General features: G+C 54.5%; 4 protein-coding genes across 4 annotated transcripts; all 4 read left to right on the top strand.

Moving 5' to 3' along the window:
* Positions 1-1,560: 1,560 nt before the first annotated feature.
* Positions 1,561-4,478, top strand: EsH8_X_000518 (uncharacterized protein; the record flags this gene model as incomplete). Its single annotated transcript, XM_083274606.1, has 4 exons — positions 1,561-1,707; positions 1,800-2,135; positions 2,192-2,355; positions 2,414-4,478. The coding sequence occupies 4 exons, from the start codon at positions 1,561-1,563 to the stop codon at positions 4,476-4,478; spliced, it is 2,712 nt and encodes a 903-aa protein (XP_083119998.1).
* A 1,195-nt stretch (positions 4,479-5,673) lies between these two features.
* EsH8_X_000517 (uncharacterized protein) lies at positions 5,674-8,319 on the top strand (the record flags this gene model as incomplete). The annotated part of the gene is made up of 2 exons (XM_083274605.1): positions 5,674-6,448; positions 7,412-8,319. 2 exons carry the CDS (start codon positions 5,674-5,676, stop codon positions 8,317-8,319), a joined length of 1,683 nt encoding a protein of 560 aa, XP_083119997.1.
* A 2,448-nt stretch (positions 8,320-10,767) lies between these two features.
* EsH8_X_000516 (uncharacterized protein) lies at positions 10,768-12,251 on the top strand (the record flags this gene model as incomplete). Its single annotated transcript, XM_083274604.1, has 2 exons — positions 10,768-10,771; positions 10,939-12,251. 2 exons carry the CDS (start codon positions 10,768-10,770, stop codon positions 12,249-12,251), a joined length of 1,317 nt encoding a protein of 438 aa, XP_083119996.1.
* A 7,787-nt stretch (positions 12,252-20,038) lies between these two features.
* EsH8_X_000515 (uncharacterized protein) lies at positions 20,039-21,478 on the top strand (the record flags this gene model as incomplete). The annotated part of the gene is made up of 1 exon (XM_083274603.1): positions 20,039-21,478. The coding sequence occupies one exon, from the start codon at positions 20,039-20,041 to the stop codon at positions 21,476-21,478; it is 1,440 nt and encodes a 479-aa protein (XP_083119995.1).
* Positions 21,479-21,606: the final 128 nt, after the last annotated feature.

Genomic DNA, 21,606 nt, shown 5'->3' with positions numbered 1-21,606 from the left:
TTAGTGTCTTGTGCGCGTCAATAACCTTGCTGATCCTGCGTTCGGCATCCTTTTGCTCGTAATAGTCGAGAGAAGGATCAGGACGTAGGTAGACGGGCGCGCTGGCTGATGTCGAGCAGTAAGCGGCAATGCCCCTTTCGGTACGTAACTTTTGCTGTACCTCGATTAGTGGAGAAGGAATGGGTACGGCTTCTCGAGCTGCCAAACCAGGTTAGAGTGAGCGGTATTAGCTAATAACCGAGCCACACGGGCCATGTGCTTATCGTGCTGAAGGGGGGATCGCTAACGCCTAGTAGCGCCTCCAACGGCCACCTCTCTCCCTCGAGACTGGCGGAGAGCTTCTCTGCTGCGAATAGAAGCACCTGCTGTACAACTTCCACACCCGTTCAAGCCACCATCGATGCCCCCCCTCCCCGACTCTGCAACGGCTGCGGCACTCTATTCCATTGCCAACGTACACGCGGTATCAGTGAGACACAGTTTGTCTCCATGTGTGACCCCAGCATGGAGCGGTGACTGAGTGCGAACGCTACCCTTGCCATTTGCCCGGCAAGCAACAGACCCAACAATCTCTTGGCAACCTTGCACCACCAGCTTGTACGGAGTAGACACGGTGCTACTGTGTACAATAACAATGACTGCGATATAGGGGACGGACGAGGAGACGGTACCGTGTACGCACGCATACATGGTATGCATGCACAAGCAAGGCGCCCCCGCGCACCGATGCTCTCCATGTGCCATGCTCAGCACCCTGGAGCTCCGATACGACGTCTCGGCATCCACGCCGGCCGGCCTGTGGGGGGGCCCATCTCAAGACGGTAGGTAGAATGAACGGCCGACGCACCGTACGCCATTCCCACTATTGGACCCCGCCTGGCCTGCGCCGTGCCATCATTGCATCCCAACGAGGAAGCTGATCCAGGGCTTGGCGACTCGCCATTGATCTCCAGCTGCGGCCACGACTCGCCCGTGGTCTATGGACAGAATGGCCCGGCGGGGGCCCTTGCGAAATTGCCCTCTCTTGCCCCAGATAACACGGTCCGGCCTGATGAGACGAACCAAATCCGTGCAATAGAGCTCGAATCCGGTCGTTCTTCGCTACCGGGCCTGGGCCTTGCAGCGCTGCAGTCAACCAACCAACTGCAACTCTGCGCATTGGACCTGCAACTAGGCATGCGCGTACGAGACCAGGGCAGCTAGCTAGCTGCGTGCAACTTGACGTCTCCGGCCAATGATCATGACATTGAATCCCGGGCATCGCGTCTTTGACAGGGGAGATGAGCTAGGTAGCTTCTTCCTCGCCCTCCGGCCCGTCTTCCTGCTGTGCTGAGCTTCCTGCCGACTGCGCTGCTCACATGGCATCATGGTCGCCTGCTGTGCTGGGGGAGAGAGGTGGAAGGGCGACGTCGGCTGGTCATTCTGGTTCCAAGGCGCGAGCCGTGAAATACTTAAACCTCACGACCCCCCGTCGCAGCACCTGGTTCTGCTTTCCTTCGGTAGCTTTGCGCCCTGCAAGTCTCGTCCGTCCCCGCCAGACAAGACCCAGAAACCGGCACGATGCGCATCTCGGCCACTATCTCCGCCTTCGCCCTCGCCCTCCACCTCGGGGGCGCTGCCGCCCTCGGCCCCCGTCAGGAGGCCGGCAGCAGCGACGAGGAGACTCCCAGCTTCGTCGCCAAGAGCTTCATCATCGAATATGCTCCTGTGAGTGCCCGCTGCTAGGGGCTGCCGCCTGAAAGAAAGCCTTTTCCCACGGATGTAGTCCCCAGCTGACACTCACCGTCTCTTAACAATAGGGTTCCAGTGCTCGCCTTCGTCGTCAGAATGTCGCGTCCACCGACGGCATCAAGATCGTCAAGGAGTTTGCCAGCGATGTCTTCTCCGGCGCCAGCGTCGAGACGGACACTTTCACCCTCGACACCCTGCAGGAGCTTCCCGACGTCCTCAACGTGTGGGTCAATGAGGAGGTCAAGCTTGCTCCGACCGAGCCCAAGGCCGCCGCACCTGAGGACGCTCCCACCTACTCCACGCACAATGCCACTGGTGTAGCCAAGCTTCACGCTGAGGGTATTCTTGGCAAGGGTGTCAAGGTTGGTGTTGTTGACACCGGTGTCTGGTACAAGCACCCTGCTGTAAGTTGAGCCCTGGTCCGGACTGCGTGATGTACTTCGGGCTGACACTGTTCCAGCTCGGTGGTGGTTTCGGCCCCGGCTTCAAGGTCGCCGATGGCTACGACTTTGTCGGCGACGACCAGTACCCTGCAAGTGGCCCCAAGGCCCCTGATGATGACCCGCTCGACACCCGCGGCCACGGCACTCACGTAGCGGGCATTGTTGCCGGAAAGACTGACACGTAAGAAACTTGCAACCTTTGACTTTTGGATCCTGGAGGCCGAGCTAACAGTTGACAGATGGGTTGGTGTTGCGCCTGAGGCCACTATCCACGCCTACAAGGTCTTCTCGAACGCCGTCTCCACTGACACGGCCACTCTCATCGAGTCGTTCCTCGCTGCATACAGCGACGGCGTCGACATTATTACCGCCAGTATCGGCGGCGCCAACGGCTGGTCAAACAACGCCTGGGCCGAGGTTGCCTCTCGTCTGGTAGATGAAGGTGTCGTCGTCACCATCTCTGCCGGAAACAGCGGAGCCAGCGGCCCCTTCTATGGCAGCTCCGGCTCCTCCGGAAAGAATGTTGTCGCTGTGGCCTCCGTCGAGACTGAGGTCTTTCCCGCAATCCCCTTCGAGGCCACCTTTGGCGGCAGCGAGACTATCCGCGTCGGATACCTCCCCTCCGGAGGCTACTTCCCTTCCACCGTCGTTGACTGGCCCATCGTTGCTCTCAACACCGACACCAGTGCCACCGCTGATGGATGCACGCCCTACCCTGCTGGTAGCCCTGACTTGACGGGCAAGATCCCCCTGGTCCGTAGAGGAACTTGCACATTCCAGGTTAAGCAGGAGAACCTTGCTGCCCTCGGCGCCAAGTACATCCTCATCTACAACAACGAGTCCCCCATGACCACCCCCAGCACCGGCAACACCGACAGCCAGATCGCCTTGATCACCGCCGAGTCCGGTGCGACTTTCATCGAGGCCATCAAGGCCAACACTGCCGTGACTGCTGACTTCTCGGTCAACCCCGAGATCCCCATCGCTCTCCCTTACGCCGCCGGCAACCGCCCCAACATCTTCACCAGCTGGGGTCTGTTGTACGACAACCAGCTCAAGCCTGATATCGCAGCTCCCGGTGGCAACATCTTCTCGACCTACCTCGACGGCACCTACGCCATCCTGAGTGGAACATCGATGGCTTGCCCGTACGTTGCCGGTGTCGCCGCGCTTTACATCAGCAAACACGGTGGCCGCAGCGTCCAGGGCAAGGGTTTCGCCCGCGCTCTGTCCCGCCGCATCATCTCGAGTGGCGTTGCTCTGCCCTGGTCTGATGGTACTGCCACCGACTACGGCTACACCGCCCCCCCTGCCCAGGTCGGCAATGGCCTCATCGATGCCTGGAAGATTCTTCACTACGACACTCAACTCGAGTTCGAGAAGATTCAGCTCAACGACACTCGCTACTTTAGCCGTTACCACGACGTCACTATCAGCAACAAGGGCGATTCTGACATCACCTACAAGTTCTCCGTCCAGCCCAACGCCGGTGTCGATGCTCTGGCCTGGATTCCCGCCACCTCCAGCCTCCCCGGCACCAAGCGTGTCAAGACTTTCGCTCAGCTCCGCCCCAAGACCTACACCCCTGAGATCAGCTTGCCCCGCGACTTCACCCTGAAGGCTGGCGAGAGCAAGACCGTCTCCGTTAACTTCAACAACCCCGACAACCTTGGCTGGAACACCACCGGCCTGCCCCTCTACGGAGGCAAGGTCATCATTCAGGGAAGCAACGGAGAGCAGGTATCCGTCCCCTACGCCGGTGTCGGCGCCGACCTGCGCAACACTCTTGGCGGCGTCCACGAGGCCGGCTGGCCCCAGTCCGTCTCCACCGTCGACGAGATCTTCATCAGCGAGAAGGCCTCCTACACCTTTGACCTCAGCATCGAGGCCCAGGACTTCCCCAAGATCTTCCAGAAGCTCCTGTGGGGAACCCGCCAGATCCGTTGGGATATCTTTGAGGCCGGCTGGACTGAGCGCCAGTGGGTCTACCCTCCCGTCCCGGGCCAGAACGGCTATGTCGGCTCCGTCGCCTCCTGGGTTGGTTCCGGCGAAGTCCAGACCTTTGACCCAGCGCAGTACGACCCCGATGAAACCTTCACGTACCCCATCGCCGACATCTACCGCACCCCCGGCTCGACCTACGTCGAGCACTGGTGGTTCGGCAAGCTGGGCAACGGCAGCCAGATTGCCAAGGGCACGTATAACTTCCGCTTCGCGGCTCTCCGGCCCTTCGGCAACCCCACCCACGCGGACAACTGGGACGTCTACAAGACGCCCCAGATCACGGTCCTGGGACAATACTAAATGTGCTACAATGGTGGTTCTTAATGGCCTGTCATGGATACATAGAACATGATCTAACTAATGAAATAATACAATGATTGTTCCCATATTGAACCCGCTTCCGGTGCCAAGTTTCTTGTCTCGCTATCCTGTTGAACTACCCGGTGACTGGCTTGGACTTTTTGAGTAACTTCCTTACGTCATATCCACTTTACCTAGGATGCATACTTATATAACGACAGCAACGTCACTAATGAACACTACCGCTGTTATATTTTCTCCTAATTTGCAACATCCAAAATAGTCTAACTTAAAAGGGGATGGATTACAGGATTGATGACAGACGAGAAGCCTATGTTGCAGTGGCAACAGTAGTGAAGGGTTCTTGACAGGAATTCTTTTGACAAGCGTGCCTGTTTTGTTCTGCCCCGTCAACACTGACAAACTCAGCCGCGACGAAAAGCCCTGCTGGGCTCCTCAAAGCATCCCGTAAGGTTTGGCCATTGCTTCCATAAATGGGACGGTTGCCAGCATCTCGTCCACAGTAAGACTATTGTGTGCGAGCCATTCGTGCTGAGCCTACCGGTCTCGACACCAACTGGCTTTCGCAAAAGCCGAAGACTAGTGTATTTTCTATGATGAATCAGGCTAAAAGCTGCAGATAAGTTAGATAGAGAGAGTTAGTTAGGATGAGGTGGAGAATACAGCTGTCAGGAGCCCCCGATATAGATCATGGTCCCCTTCAAGCTTGGCAAAACCAAGTTCTAAGCTGAGTATCATAACTTCAAGACTTCATTTGATGTATCTTCATTCAACAACCATTGTTAGTTACCCTAGAATTTCACTTAGCGGGTAGCTGATGTATAAACTACCGTAAATGTACAGCAGCCAGGTAGACAAAGATTCAGGATGTCAAACGTTCTCGCAACCTTCAATGAAAAAGTTGACGCGCAGAAGGGCAACGACGTTGATATCGCACGTTTGGACACCACCACCGAAGTTCTTTTGGATGGCTTTTACCTGCCAGATTCCGCTAGTCTAAAAACAGATACAGAGACTCGATAGATAACTCTTCCCCGCTTGCTGTGCCGCGCTGCCGAAATCTCTTGAGGTTGGTCCAACGAAGTATAAATACAGGATCCTTGCCAGCATCCGAGGCTCTCCTCGACATATTCCCGAACCCCCTCGGCAAAGAAAGACATCTACTCAGGCAGCTATGGATCCCCGGACACAAATCGAGGCAATAGTCTCCGAGCCAAACTTTGAAATCATCACGACTTTTGCTTACTCGACCGGCCTTCCGCACAACGCCGCGTCTTTGTCAGGGTCGCACTGCTACCTGCTTCAGTACGGCATTGACCGCCTCGCAGCAGCCGCATTGGATCTTGGATGGACTACCGTGGTTCAAACCCTGAGCTCAGACGACCGCCCGCATTCCTTGGTCGAGGAAATCAATGCCCACATGCTTTCGACACACGGCGAAACCTCGAAAGATCCGGAAAGGCGGTTCATTGTGAGACTGGCATTCAAGAAGGATGGGGTCTTTAGCATTATGTCGGGCCCGAGACCAACTTCGACGGCCCCTTACTACCCACTGACCTTATCGGTCATTCCTCCTGCCGACCCCGAAGCCCCGTTGATGCCCGTCTACCTGGACTTGGAGCCGACAACGCCCTCTGTATTAACTACACACAAGACGAGCCACCGCCAAATTTACAACGCCGCTTGGAACCGTGTCGGCCTGGACGAGACGGTGTCGCCTGCCGACTGCGACGTGCTGCTGCAAAACGGGAATGGCCATCTCATGGGGGCAGTATTCAGAACAGTATACCTTTGGAGGGACGGCAGGTTCGTGACCCCGGGCAGCGAGACCGGATGCAAGATGGGGGTCTCACGGAGATGGGCCGTCGAAAACGCCGGCGTGAAGGAGGCGATTATCGCGGCCGGGGATGTCAAGGAGGGGGAGATGGTCTGGTTGAGCTCAGCTGTGGGTGGGTTTATCCAGGGGCGGGTGACATTGAAGAGGAGGGGTTGAAACCCATCGATATATATCCGATGAACGAGGAGGATAAGCCATCGAGACTTCCCGACTTTGTAGCTGGCGTTAGCAATCAGCGGGAGCGGGGTGTCTTTGCCGATTTCAGTCTTCGACTGCCGCTTCATATGCCAAATGTTCACTATCACTAGAAGATTACAAGACAGATATAGGCTTTGCGGTAATATTCAGGCAGACGGTATCCAAAAACCGGCGCCGAGTGAAGAACAAATCTGACTGGATTGCCATGATCTGCGTTCAGTGCAAGTGGGAATGCATCAGGCCACCGAGTCAAGCAAGTTCTTGAATAAACAGCAAACCACGGCGCGAGCAGGCGCTCTTGGGTAGTATGCACACAATCCCTGCGGGAAAATGCCGCTTCGCCTAACTTTCTTGCTTCATCATGCATGTTTTCAGCGAGATACGCAATGGGGCTAAGATCCCCAAGCTTGTCGTGCAGAGGGACTCCACATGGAGATGCGCGGGGACGATTTGGTGCAGAACACATACCGGGCCACTGAGCAATTCGGCCAGTAACTTATCATTCGAGCGGGGAAGAGGGTCTTCTCTCGGCTTGCGCCGCAGAAGTGGACTAGAAGAGTTAGGAGGTAGGATTCGGCTTGCTGACCGAAATCCAGAATTGCTGGGGAATGTGCAGACGGTACGTCAATGACGAGATCTTGGTTCGAACACATGCCGAATTGAATGATTGGTATGGAAAAATGCTGGCTATTTTTATCATCTCTTGCATGTTTAGATTTTATTTTATGAGCAGGGCGTGCCCCTCCATGAACTCGCGGGGTTGCTGGATGGACGCGTCGTGTTTACTGGCCCTGTCTGATCTACCTCCACCCAGCAATTCACGATTCTGCATCCTCACTCAGAATACCTCACCGGTTAAAGTTCTAAAATATTCTAGAAAATTTCAACATGACTATCGAAGAGCAACCCGAGCAGTTCAACAACACCCGAAAGGCAGACTTCAAGTCCATATACAACCAGCCGGATCCGCGTGCTTACTTCGCCGCGCTGAGTCCGTTGCAGTACCAAATCCCCCAGCAAGCACTCCCCTTTGTGAACCGCATTATTGAAATATCTTCCGGTTCTGGTAATGAATCGAACCAACCTACTGGAAAAGTCCTTGACCTCTGCTGCTCCTACGGTATCAATGCCGCCCTGCTCCGCTACGACATCAACCTCGACGGGATGGCCGCCCACTACGCGTCTTCGTCCAAGATGTCTCCCCGAGAACAGGTAGTGGCCGACAAAGATTTCTTCGCTGCCCGGCTTACTCGGCCCGATTTGGAGGTTCTTGGGCTCGACATTGCGCCAGAGGCGATAACGTATGCCGTTAAAACGGGCCTGTTGACAGCTGGCTGGGCGGAAAACCTCGAAATATCAGACCCCTCCCCACCTCTCCGTTCAGCGCTTCGTGATGTGCGCGTCCTCGTCTGCACTGGCGGCGTAGGCTACGTCGGCGCGGATACGTTCTCCCGCATCGCTGCCTCCGTGGAGGACCCCTCCAACCTGTGGATGGTGACGTTTGTGTTGAGGGTATTCTCGATCGAGGAGATTGCAGCGGCGCTGGAAGAGTACGGGCTCGTTACAGAGAAAGTCCCTGGAGTAATGTTTCGGCAGAGGCGGTTTACGTCGGCGGAGGAGCAGAGGGCCGCTGTCGGGGACGTCCGGGCGAGGGGACTAAGTGCGGAGGGGCTGGAGAGTGACGGATGGTTCTGGGCGGAGTGTTGGGTTTCAAGACCGAAGGGCGTGAAGACAGACGTTCGGGATGTTTTTGATGGATGTTTGAATGGCGGGCGTGGCCGTTGAAATTGCGCTATGGGTTGACGGTTTACACCGTTAATATATACGCTTCAAAGGTAGCTGCTGCAGATTTCATTAATTCATGTTAGTCCATGTTGGCTTGCAGTAATGCAACTCTTGTGGCCTTTCTCGTGGCGGCTTGGCAGTATACCCAACCGGGTTCTAAGTCTGACCCCGTCGGGCGAAACGCATCTATATGCGGAGGTTTAGAGCTACATCAAAACGCATAGATTTTCACAGGGAACTGGCTATCCAAACTTCATCGTTCCTGAGGATCCACTCCCTCCCTACACCTCCGAAAGCGGAATGCTATCGTTTCTTGATGCAACGACTGGACGGTCTTGACTTGTCTTGGATTCAACCTTGGATTCGTCGTACATGCCAGGGTTCCTGACGCAGGATTCGACTTGGATTCCGCATTGGGAGGAGGGAGCTTCTTTTTGAAGGTTCCCTGTGTGTTATGGGCGGCGTTGAGAATTGCTTGGTAGGACAAAAGCCGGTCCGTTCAAAAGAAGGATTCGTGGGTTTTGGCAACCCAGGCGTGCGTTTTGTTTGCAGGCCTTTGTATCTGTTAGGTGTGAAGCCATCTTCAGTTTACATGCTTGTCTGCCTCCTGTCCAATGAAGGACACCAAAGCTTTCTGGGTTGACGTAAGGCTATCTCATATTTTGATTGCCTAGCTACTCTTACTCTTTGTCATAGGTAACTAAGCAGACATCCCCGCGTGGGCTTGTCAATCCTTGTGATGCTTTAATATTCTAGAGTTATTGAGGTCGCATTCAAGCGCGAAAAACTGTACAGCTCACCTGAAACTGCTAATGGCATTTTTATCGATGACGCGGCCACTGCCACTATACCGCTATAGTTCCAATTAACTGCCCAGGCATGGGGTCAGTGGGCCGTGATGGACATGTTCGTTAGTAAATCGTAAGCTCCTCGCAACATGGAGTTACACTGTAGGTAATTAGTGTAGAACCCTGTCGCACCAACCGCTAGGACAGGTTCCTGATTAGGCTGCTATAAGCGCCTGGCACACGACACATTGACCATAGGACATGGCTGGTAGAAGATGTGACATAATTACACTGCAACACCTTCGCGATTATCAACGACGAGTGCATTCTTGAGAGTTGCCTGGATACGCCCGGGGCCTAACAGTATTTTACCCATGAAATCTTGGATCAAAACGATGTCTTATATAACAAGGGAATGGAATCGGATTTTCTCATTGCCTACAGATCAACCAGTAGTCCTATACAAAGCGCATCTCAAGTTAGTACCAACCCGGTAACTGCACCACCACGGGATTTAAAATGTCATGGGAGACGGACTGTTTTAGGCAGCAGCCAAATTGAGTTTATCCCTTCTGCATGTAAATGGATGGTTCCCAGGACACCCTGAAACACGATTTTGCTCCTCGGCACAGGCCACCGGAATTTGGTGACGGATGCATTTTGATAAGGCGGAATCGGCACTGGTTCTAAGCCATTTGGCCAGAACGTTTTTCGTCAGGGGAAAGCCTCACCGGGCCGATTCAATTTTAGGCCACTCCCTCATGGTATAATATTCCCGGAAGCTCTGGGATTACGGGAGTTGATTATACGCACACGGCCTTGTAGGGCTGAAAGAAGCCTCGTTCTAATTTATCGGTCTCGCCGAGTGAGGCACTAGACTTAGACATATTTCCCCCTGGAGTTCAGAGACTTTGCGGAGACTTCAAACGACTACACCCAAGAGACTCCATAATTCATGTAACAACAAGGTAGCGAAGTGTCGTTTATTGGCTGCGTCGTAAATGACTAAACTTAGCGCTAAAATGCAAGCCGTTCGTTGCACGGGGGCCGGCGTCGCAGGCAAAAGCTAGGGCCCTCCGGCGGCCGAGGATCGCGATATTCCGTATCCAGCAGCTTGCTTTATATAGTGGACGCTGCCCAAATGGCCTATCTTGGCGCATCCCCTGTCTCAATTCCGCGCCCGCACTTTCCGACGCCCGAGAGAGCCTCACTTTGATTTCGAGTTACGCGGCTATTGACACTCGTTCGTCTAATGGGGTTTTGATTTGCCCAAAGACATAAGCCACACACTCGAGTCAACGATGCCATTGGGTACGTCAATCCCGGGTACTGGAGTCTTTTCGGTGGAACTCGCGCCGAAAAAACCAAAGCGGACGAGGGCGAGCGCATCAAAGGTTAAGACTGGGTGCTTGACATGGTTTGTAACAACTGATGCCACTTTAGTTCATGCAAGAATGATTAGACTGACGTCGACTGGATCAATAATAGCAAGTAAGGCTCTGCCTTTTCCATCTTTACACAGCGCTGCCTTTTTAATTTTTAATTTTCTTGAAGCCAAACGCTTGTCCAGCTGCTAAATGCCACAACAGAACCCGTCATGTGAAATGCGATGAGGCAAAGCCTTCTTGCAAACGGTGCAAGAAGGACAAACATAAGTGTGATGGGTATTCAGAACCTCCACGGGACAATCGCCAGCCGAACTCAACGTCTTCGCTGTCGCAGAGACGAGTGCATGCGGCATCGGTAGTGCAACTGGCACCCCCCGTCGATTGGGACATCTCGGGAACGACTCTGGAGAGGTTGATGTTCCATCACGTTCACAGGTGTACAGTGCCAGGCTTTGGCCATTGTACACCTCTGGCGAAACTATGGAACAACTACATTCTGCCGCTGGGCTACTACTCCGACTCGGTTAAGCATGCCATCATCGCGCTTGGCGTTGCTCACAGGGCATTCTTGGAAAATCCTTCGTTCGATGGACAACCATCCGAGTCTACTACGGCTTTCAATAACCTTGCGACGAGGCATTATCGAAACGCTGTTTCCGAGATCGTCCAAGTAATGGCCGACCCATCACCAGTCAACGTTCGCCTCACACTTATCTGCTGTCTAGTCTTCGTCTGTTTCGAGATTGTAAGAGGTCAGTACGATATGGCTATCCAGCACTTAAAAGCGGGTTCAAAGTTGCTGGATTCGCTTCGCCAAGCATCAGTTTCCAACCAGCACAACCCTGAGTCGGTACCGCTTTCGGACAGGTATCTAGTCGAGACGGTACAGAAGCATTTTGATCAACTATGCGACATCACGAAAATGTTTACCTTCATTGGCCTGGACGCCTCCTTGCTAATTGAAGATGATGTCGTTTCAGACCTGTCATTTTTCTCGCATCCCGACACCGAAGGCAAGGATAATACAAGCAAACCGTTCAAAAGCCTCTCTGAGGCCCGGGATCAGCTCCACCTTGTGGAACTGTTGTTTGTTGAAGGCTTTGACAATGACTGGGACTGCGGTTCGGAAGATTGTTGGCACTCTCTGTCACCATGCGCCAGAAGCAAGTCTTCGCCACAGCCGACCAGCACGAAGAAAGTTGAGTGGGAAGAGGCGATGGCACATTTCGAAGCATGGTGTTCGCGGCTTGACCTACTCCTAGAGCAGCTACCGTCCAACCCTCAGCCCGCAGATCTGGCAGAGGTGAAGGCACTTCAATTCTCTCGGAGAAGCTGGGAAATATTCAATAAGCAAGAAGGACCATGTTCCATGAAAAGCTCGGACATGAGCAAGCTGCATGGACTTGTCGACATGGCTGAGGACATCGTATTCTCCGGGGAAGAGCTTCCTAGGCCAACCTTTGCGCTCGCGGCCGATATCGTGCCCGCACTGTCTTATGTTTGTGCATTTTGCGAAAACGTCGAACTTGAGCGAAGGATCATCGATCTTCTCCGTGGTATGAAGCGGAGAGAGGGCGTGTGGGATAGCCAGGAGATGGCCAACCTGTATGAACTTATCTTGCTGGCCAAACTAGATAATCAGTGGAAAGACGAGTACAATTGGGAAACTCTACCGAATCTCGCTAGGATGATGGCCAATATGTCGATATCTGGGAAAGAACGCACAGCAACACCCATGCCATTGACGCTGCTTTGATAACTGTCAACGTCTTTTCGTCTAAGTCAACCAGGCTTGGCATAGGACACGTGATGGAACACGTGACCGCGGTGTATATAGACAGATACACGCCAGAACCCATGGGGGGGGGGTTCAACCTTGAAGATATCACTTTGCTCATACCTAGCTTTCACTTTGCTGCTTGTGTTGTTTGGTCCTTTCTGCTCTGTTTGCCTGATTTACGTTGGACCTCTATTCGCGACATCTCACGATCCCTCCGGGATCGATCCCGTCCCCACGACAGTCTTACCCCTTCTAGCAGATCCGGAACGGCTGCCAGAAAGACTGTGACAAGTGGTAGCACGACCTCTTACGACACCAGGAATTTTCTTTTCGTGACCAGTCACGAGAAGGACCCTAATTCCAACCGACCTCGACATACATATCCCATGTTCATCACACCAGGGCACATCAAAGAGTGCCGCAGGTTTACAGCCTGGCGACGGGCGAATCCACGAGATCCGCGCGTACAGGAACTTGATCAATTTTTCCTTGAGGACGCCCAACGACTGTGTACACTAGATTGGGACTCAGCCTCTCGACCAATATACACAGAGGAAGAGTGGGAGAACGGATTCCAACTCCCAGCAGGATACAACAGCGACTCATGGGCAGCAACGTCAACAATACGTGCGGTGATCAGACTCGTACGAGCAGCGCGGAAAGATCCTCTTCTCAACGCGCAACTTCACGAACACGCACCACTGCCAGCCCTCAGTCGCACAAACTCGCAGACCTCCCACGCAGAAGAACAGACAACACCCCCAGGACCGCAACAGACACGGGAACCACTCCCACCCCGAAAACCGCCCCCTATTCCACCGGACGAAGTGGCCACGGTAATCCCGATGACTGCGCTCCAGAACCCCCAGTCGGAGGCATCCTCCTCGAAAGGAAAGGAACCCGTGAGACCCCCTCGAACGAGTCAAGGAGATCACGCTGTCCCCACAGCCCAACCTCCCGATTCATCTGAGGGATATCACAAACAACCGCTTCAACAGCAAGGGCCTTATAACACACCCCCAGGACTACTCCCAGGACTTCCAGGGCAATATCCGATGACAACCCAGGCCCAATGGGAACACAAGCCATACCCTCAGCAAGGTTTTCAGCAACCCCCACTAGGTCCACATCAATACCAGGGACAAGCCTATGTGCCAAACATGGCACACCAGAATTTCAACCCTCCACCCGGGATGTATCCCAACATCTACGGGCAATATCCCCCAGCACAACCCCCTATACCCAACAGCACACCGCCACTCCAGCACCAAGCGGGACCAGCCAGTGTACCTTCAGATGGGACAGTCAGGCAAAATCCACCGCCATATCCGACGGCGCCCACACAGGCACAACAAAACACCCCGCCCCACTCCCAGCAATACACAGGTCACACGCCGTACAACCCGCAATACCAGGGGATAAACACATACCCCACAGCCATTCCAAACCAGCAAGCCAACCAGGACATGGCGATCCACTCTTTTGTCCGAGCACTCACAGAAGCCCTGAGAACGACCCCAGCTCTGAGGACATCAACCACGCCCCACCAACCACATATGATGGTAAACCCGGCCATTGGTTACTTCTACCCGGATGCTGACACAAGACGACACGGAACTGACCCCATATTTACCGACAATGGGGTGACAGTACACCGAGAAGTCGAAACTTGGACACAAGGTGTTGACCCATACACGGCAGACCTAGGCGAGGCCTACCAGCTATGCAGCAACATACACCTCTATCTCCGAGGTGCTGCCCGCAACTGGTGGGACTTCCAGCTGCTAGACTCAGAGAAGAACAACCTGAGGGCTAAAGGATGGGCTGCAATTCGGGAACGAATCCGACTTCGGTTTGGACCTTCGCTAGCAGACGCAGAAAAGTGGTTCCAGGAACATCACTTCACAATGGCTATGATACACAGTGACAGGGACCTACGGTCATTTGCTCAGGACTGTTTCAAATACGCAAGGGCATGGGGAGACTTACAGCCACGTCAGTGGTTAACCCGGTTCTACCGAAACCTCGCCCCCATATTCCGACAATTCCTCCATGAGCCAACGGCAACAGACACCATTGACTCCTTCCTCACGCTGGCAGAGGAACGCCGGAAGGCTATCCGGGAAGCCCACTTGGCGGCCCCCACCAGATCCGCGTTCGTCAGCACGGAGGAAAGTGAAGATCACCACACCACGACTTCTTCAGAGGAAGCGTACTGGGGCGCTAGACAAGACCAGGACCGGCGCGCCGGAAGCTACCCCCGTAGCGGGGATCGACCACGTGAAAGGTGGAACGACAACCGTAACGCTGAACGGCAACCAAACGGAGTCAACACGCAGCGGATACGGGATGATAACGCTGGATACCGCACCCAACACGGAAACGTAGGGACGGAACGGCGACCCCAGGACAACCGGTATGACAAACCACAGCGACGGTACCAGCCATGGCAGGACAGACGCCCGTTCCACCAGAACGACCGGGGCAATGGCCGCAGATACGCGTCATACCGCCGAAGGAATGGGTACGACATGGATCGCGCCCAGGTCGTGTGGGAAGACGATGAGGACCGAGACGAACGCATTGATGAACTCGTTGACGAAGGCTACACACTCGATATGATAGGGGGAGATCCCGAGAACGACGACGAGCATAACCTAGTAGATTCAACTGTCAATTGGACGGACAAACCAAAAACTGATGCCCAACGAAACAAACCCACACCACAACCGGGGATATCAGCACCAGACGACATACCTCTATGGACTGACATAGAGGATTACCTGCGAGGCGCGGAGGGAGACACTGAAGCCACATTGGCTACAGACAGCACTCACATCCCACCCGAGATCACTCTCGGAAACTCCGCCAACTTCACAATCTCAGAAGGACAGATTCTTGAAGCCCCGGTGCGACCCGACCCCAAGAGGCAACGCCGCCGACGAACACATCTCCGAATTAACGCGCGGGCGGACCCTGACGGCGAAGACCACTCTGTCTGTATTGATACAGGAGCATCCACGATTCTCGCGGACAGGCAGTGGGTGTCCCGATTCGCCAAAAAAGCTTGGATCCGTCCGACAGAGCCACGAGCGATGAAAGCAGTCAACTCCTCGTTTGAAGTCAACGAGGTGGCCACGTTCGACTTCTACCTCCCAGGGATCATCCGCGATACCAACGTGATGGCTCACATCACAATCACCGCCGGATTGGTTGATGGCCTAGGAGCTAAACTTCTCCTTGGGACACCATTCTGCGACGACCACGGCGTCGTAGTGGACTTCAACAAGAAGTTAGTCACACTCCGCTCGGCCCAGGGGATAAACATACCAGCAACCATTGAGTCCCGCTTCCCAGTGACCCGCAGAGTCACAGCCGCAGCGAACTTGACAATACCGGCAGGGGCAGTCCACTTGGTCCCAGTGGACTTCATCCCACTCCCCGCAAAGGAAGCAACCGATGGTACACCTGCCGCATATACGTTCCACGCCACCCACGAGTTCCTTCTCGAAGCAATAGTGGACCATCACACACCACGGCGTATGCCTATTTTCAACACCTCAGGCCGGCCAATACACGTACGCCAGGGCGTAAAGCTGGGAAGATTGGTCCCATACAGCGGGAAAGAGGTGGCCCAGCTGATTGATGAAGATGATCTGGACGAGATAGCTGCCATGGAATGCGTGAACTTCACGGATATACCCGAGAACATCATGACTGCCATCCACCAGCCGGAGCAGCCAACAGATCGACCACCGGCATATCGGGAGCCACCGTCATACGGCATATCAAAGCCACGCACGTACCCAACGAAGAAAAGCAAGCTGGGCGTGGAAATATGCGCTGACGACGAGGATTTCGCCCTACAGCTCCTGGAGTTAATCGACCAGAACGACATATACAAGGATCGCGGGATAATTCCCATGCCGGATGAGGATAGGATGCGCATCAACTTACTAGACGGATGGCAGAACCAGAAGCAGAACATCAAGCCATTCCCACTTGGCCTGGAAGACCGGAGATTCCTCGATGAGGACATGGACAAACGCCATGCAGCCGGGAAAGCCGGGTGGATGATGCAGCCAGCGGCAATCGCCTGTCCCCTGTTCATCGTGTGGAAATTCAAGGAGGACGGGACCAAACACAAGGGCCGGGTAGTTAGTGACATGCGCCCCCTCAATAGGTGGGCAATCCCAGACGTATACCCACTCCCTGACCAGGAGGATATTATGGGAGCACTGCGCGGAAAGAAACGAATCTCGATGTTCGATGCATCTGGGTTCTTCCACCAACTTGGCGTGTACTCAAAACACAGGGACAGGATGGTAATGATAAGTCCCAGGGGACTTGAGTACTCCAACGTGGTCCTGATGGGATTTAAGAACGCTCCAGCTTATGCCCAGCGGTTCATGGATAGACTGTTCCATGAACACCGCCACTTTGTCAAGGCATATATCGACGATATCGTGATCTTCAGCGACTCCGAGGAGCAACACCTTCAGCACCTGGAGGTAGTCCTGCGAATATTGGATGAGAACCGGATCCATATTGGCGCTTCAAAATCGTTTATTGGGTTCCCATCCGTGCAATTGCTTGGATACGTCGTGGATGGAGATGGAATCCGGAAAACAGATGACCGTATAGCTGCATTCCGGAAACTGGAGTTCCCGCGAAATCTCAAGGCACTCGAGATGTATCTCGGAATGTCAGGGTGGTTACGCCACGGGATACCCTGGCATGACGTGATAACTGCGCCACTTCAGCAACGGAAAACCAACATGCAGGCACAGATGCGGGAGAAAGGCGACTTACCCAAGGAACTATCCCGAGCGACGCGGGCAGCTCGCTTCGCTAAGGCCAAGTTTGAGCCAACAGAATCAGAGCTTGAGGCATGGCGGGCCCTGCAGAACCAACTTTGCGACCAAACCGTGAGACATCACCACGACCCTGAGAAACCCCTCTTTTTCAAAGTCGACGCTTGTCTTAATGGGTTCGGCCTTATGGTGTTCCAGCTGGATGAGGAATGGGATGGCGCAAAGATCCCTGGCAGGGATATCGCGCAGAAACACGTTAGACCCATACTTTTCCTGTCACGGACCACCACAACAGCGGAAAAACGTTTCGGCGCCACTGAGGCAGAGGTGGCGGCTGTGGTCTGGGCTGTAAAGAAACTCAGGAAATTAGTCCAGTCAAACAGAAACGAGGTGAACATCCTTACCGACCATGCGGCGACGGTCGGGATTGTCACCCATACCTCGTTGAGGACCATGGACCTCAATAAGGCAAACCTTAAACTGGCAAATGCAGCGAACTACCTCTCGCAGTTCAGGCTGAAAATCTTCCATGTCCCGGGAAAGCTTAACGTGGTCCCAGACGCGCTGAGCAGACTGGCCACGACGCGCCCGGACATCTCGGCTAGGTTCCCACACCAGGATGAACTGGCAGATATCAATGACGAAGACGACGTGGATGAACCCGAGACAGCACACCTAGCCACCACAGCAGGCATGCCATCAGGAACGGTGACTGCAACGTTCACCCATATTCCGGAAGAACTCACACGTAAGATTGTAACAGGATACCAAGGTGACAAACGGCTACGCAACCTGCGCGCCATAGTCCAAAAGATGGAAGCAAGTAACATCCCCTACATCTCCCCGCAGGAAGCAAGGAAGTTAGCGGAACAGCCGAGACGCAAAAAACCGAGATCGCATAGGAGAGTGAAACCATACATGATTGACGAGAAGGGACGCCTATACCACCTCGCATCTGACGGGACGCGCGAACTCTGTGTGCCCAAGAGCGTGGCAGTAGACGTGCTCGCTCTCGCGCATGACGCGAAATTCCACCTAGGAACAGACAGGATGTTAGCTGAACTTCGGGGCATTCACTTCAAAAACAAGAAACGTGCCGTCAAACGGTATATCGCACACTGCCCAACGTGCCAGGAAAATCGAACGGATCGCACGAAGCCAGTGGGTTCGCTCCAGCCTATCGTCACACCCGGCATCCCATATCACACCATCACAATCGACTTCATCACGGACATGCCAGAGACCTCCTCAACGGCCTCGTTCTGGATGGTTCCCGGCCATGAGGCGTACGATAGCCTGTGCACTGTAACATGTAAGTTTAGCAAGAAGATCTTATTGATTCCAGGAAACACAAAGTACAAGGCCCGGGACTGGGCACAGGTACTGATCCGGGTACTTCTCTTCTGCGACTGGGGACTTCCCAAGGAAATCATTAGCGACCGAGACCCAAAGTTCGTATCGGCCGTATGGGGGGGGATATTCCACGCCCTCCGCACCAAGTTACTCGTGGCCACAGCCTACCACCCGCAGACAGACGGGCAGAGCGAGCGAACGAACCAAACGGTCGAAATCGCGATCCGATACCACACTTTCACCGACCCGGAAATACCGTGGACTGAGATCCTCCCGTCACTTCAACACACGATCAACAACGCGCTATCAGTCACTCTGGGATGCTCCCCTAATGAGTTGACGCTGGGATTCCGCCCACGAACTGTGATAGACGTTGTTAGTGAAGCGGATACGCCGACAGAGTCTCTGGACGTACTACGGAACACATACCAGAAAGAAGCGTTGGCGCTTATAGACGCAGCCGGGCTTATTCGCAAGGAACGATATGACGAGCGCCACCAACAGGTGGACTTCGATGTGGGAGACAAGGTGTACATCCGCCTCGGCCACGGGTACTCTCTCCCAGGCAAGCCGAAACACAAGTGGTCCCCACAGAGAGCAGGGCCATTCCAAGTGATCCGAAAAGCAGGACCGCTCGCCTGTGAGCTCAACATCCCCAGCCACTGGCGAGTTCACCCGGTGATATCTGTGGCCCAGCTATGGAAGGCACCACAGGGGGAGGATCCCTTTAATCGCGAGGTATCTCCCCCGGAGCCAGTCAAGGTGGACGGCGCACTAGAATATGAAGTCGAAAGGATTGTCAAGAGAAGGATCAGGTGGCGACGCGGCAAACACCCAGCGCCCGAGTATCTCGTGCGATGGCGGGGATATTCGGCAGCGGTGGATACCTGGGAACCTCGTGAGAACTTCAACACCAAAGCAATGGAGGAGGTAGATGAGTACGATACCGCGAATCCCATCGACTGGGCAGTGGAATTCCGTAAGAAAGGCAAACCACAGTCGGCCTTGGACAACTTCCTGGCGGCAACGAAGCGAGAAGCCAGACAACAGCCTGGACAATAGAACCAGGCATAAAGAGATTGTTCGCGGCCGGATCGCGAACCACCACCTTTCAACAAGGTCAGCTTCCCTTTCACTTCAAACAATCCCTTCAACAGGAACAAAGCTGAGGGATTATTCTTACCAACAACAACGCGAACAACGCGATATTTCCAGCCAGGCGGGGGTAATACGGCGGGCGATAAAATAAACAGTAGATCGCTGCGCCAGCCGTACTTGCCTACTCTATCCTTACTCAAACTCCGCTTGGATTCACAGCTCCTGCCGTAGTTACGTAGATTCACCGCTCCTGCCGCAACTGCCCACATTCACTGCCCCTTCCGATATTGGCCCAGCACGGTTATTTATCCCCACCCACAACCACCACAACAACTTTCCTTTCTACAACCAACCTCCAGCAGCAGAGCCGCGAGAATCTCGCGATATCTACCTTTTCTTTTCTTTCTATTCTGCTACACCCTATTTCTCCCTTTGACCTACACAGTAGGCACGAATATTCGCGCGCGTCTCTACCAGTAACCCGCGACGCGACCCAGAATGAGCGGTAACCGTCAATACCAACCTGCTCACCTGCCCACCAACGTGGCCGGCAACTTCGACGAGGCGGCATTCGACTTCGAACAATTCATCGCGGAAAACAAGGCTCAAATGGAACAACCAGTCCATAACGAGACCGCGTCTAACGCGCAAGATGACGAGCAAGTCGAGGAGACGATCATGGACAAGGAGGACCTCCAGGTCCTGACTCCGCCCCGGCCTCCCGCGGGAAACGAGTCCGCTCGCGAGGAACAGAGCACCGAACACGCGGAGGGCACCGATTCGGCTAAGCCCTTGTTCCCCAACCTGAGAAGACGCCACCACGCCCAAGCCAGTGGGGCCCAAGATCCCGAGGACAGCATGGACGATCGCGAGGATACCGAGACCGACTCCGATCAGGAAGACAACCGGTCCAATGACACCGACAACGAGTCGTTCGAGGATCGCGAGGACGAACCGGTCGTCTCGGGTGCTAAGACCCCCAAGACCCCGAGGAACGCGCGCTCGCGAACCCCTGCAACACCCAAGGGTCCCCGTACCATCCAGTACCCAACTTACGAGCAAGCCAAGAAACGCGCCAAACAGGCGTTCAAGACCAACCCGAACCCGGAACTTCACATCGAAGTTCGGAACTGGATCGAGAAATTCTACGAGTCCAAGGAGTCGTGCAAGCGCCCTGGCATCACATCGGTCGCATACTTCCGTACGGTCACAGACAAGATCGACAAGGTTCGCAGAGCGTACCTGAAAGGTGAACCATGGACAGAGTACCTCCCCACGCACGCCCAGATCCTCGGCGCAACTTTCGTGGAACCACCCGGCAACCTTAACGCCAGCATCGCCGGCACCCTCCTTATGGTGGGACGACTCGACCTGCTGACCGCCGCTCAACTCGAGTACGTTCACATCAATCCGGCGACTCACAACGTTGTCAAGGAGCTCGACGAGAAAGTCGACAACGTCGTCCAGACAACGGCGGCATATGAAGAGCGCATCAAGACGCTGGAGACAGCGCTCCAGGGTGCCCTCGAGACCGTTAACAAGCTTTCCGCGAACCTTGACACAGCCAACGCGAACCACATGCGTCTAGGCAACGACATCGCGAACAAGCTTATCCCCAAGGTCGATAAGAACACCGTGGAAATCAACAAAGTCTCTACGTACGTTAATGACATGCAAGAGGCCGTACGCGAAGGGTTCGAGAAGCACAAGGCCACCATAACTGGCATCGAAACCACTGTGTCGGCACTCGGCAAGAAAGTCGGCCCGGCGGCCGCGCTTGATAAGTTCAAGAAGGGCCCATTCGCTGACCTCGTCGCGAAAGTCGACGACATTGCGGGGAAGGTCGGCACCAGCCAGGCGAAGCGCCCGGCAGAGCCAGTGGAGGAAGAGGAAGTCCGTGAACCGGCGCCCAAGAGGACTCGACTGTCGTTCGTGTGAGGATCGAGAGAATACATGGGACTTGTGAGATATTTCGCGTTTGTACATGAAGGATACAGGGATCGGTTGGAGTAATCGGGACGATTACCTCTCAAAGGAGGGGCACTTGTCAACGTCTTTTCGTCTAA

This window comes from Colletotrichum jinshuiense, chromosome 10 (assembly GCF_051148585.1).
Source record: "Colletotrichum jinshuiense chromosome 10, complete sequence".
NCBI classification, from domain to species: Eukaryota; Fungi; Ascomycota; class Sordariomycetes; order Glomerellales; family Glomerellaceae; genus Colletotrichum; species Colletotrichum jinshuiense.
This window is presented reverse-complemented; position numbering and strand designations above follow the sequence as displayed.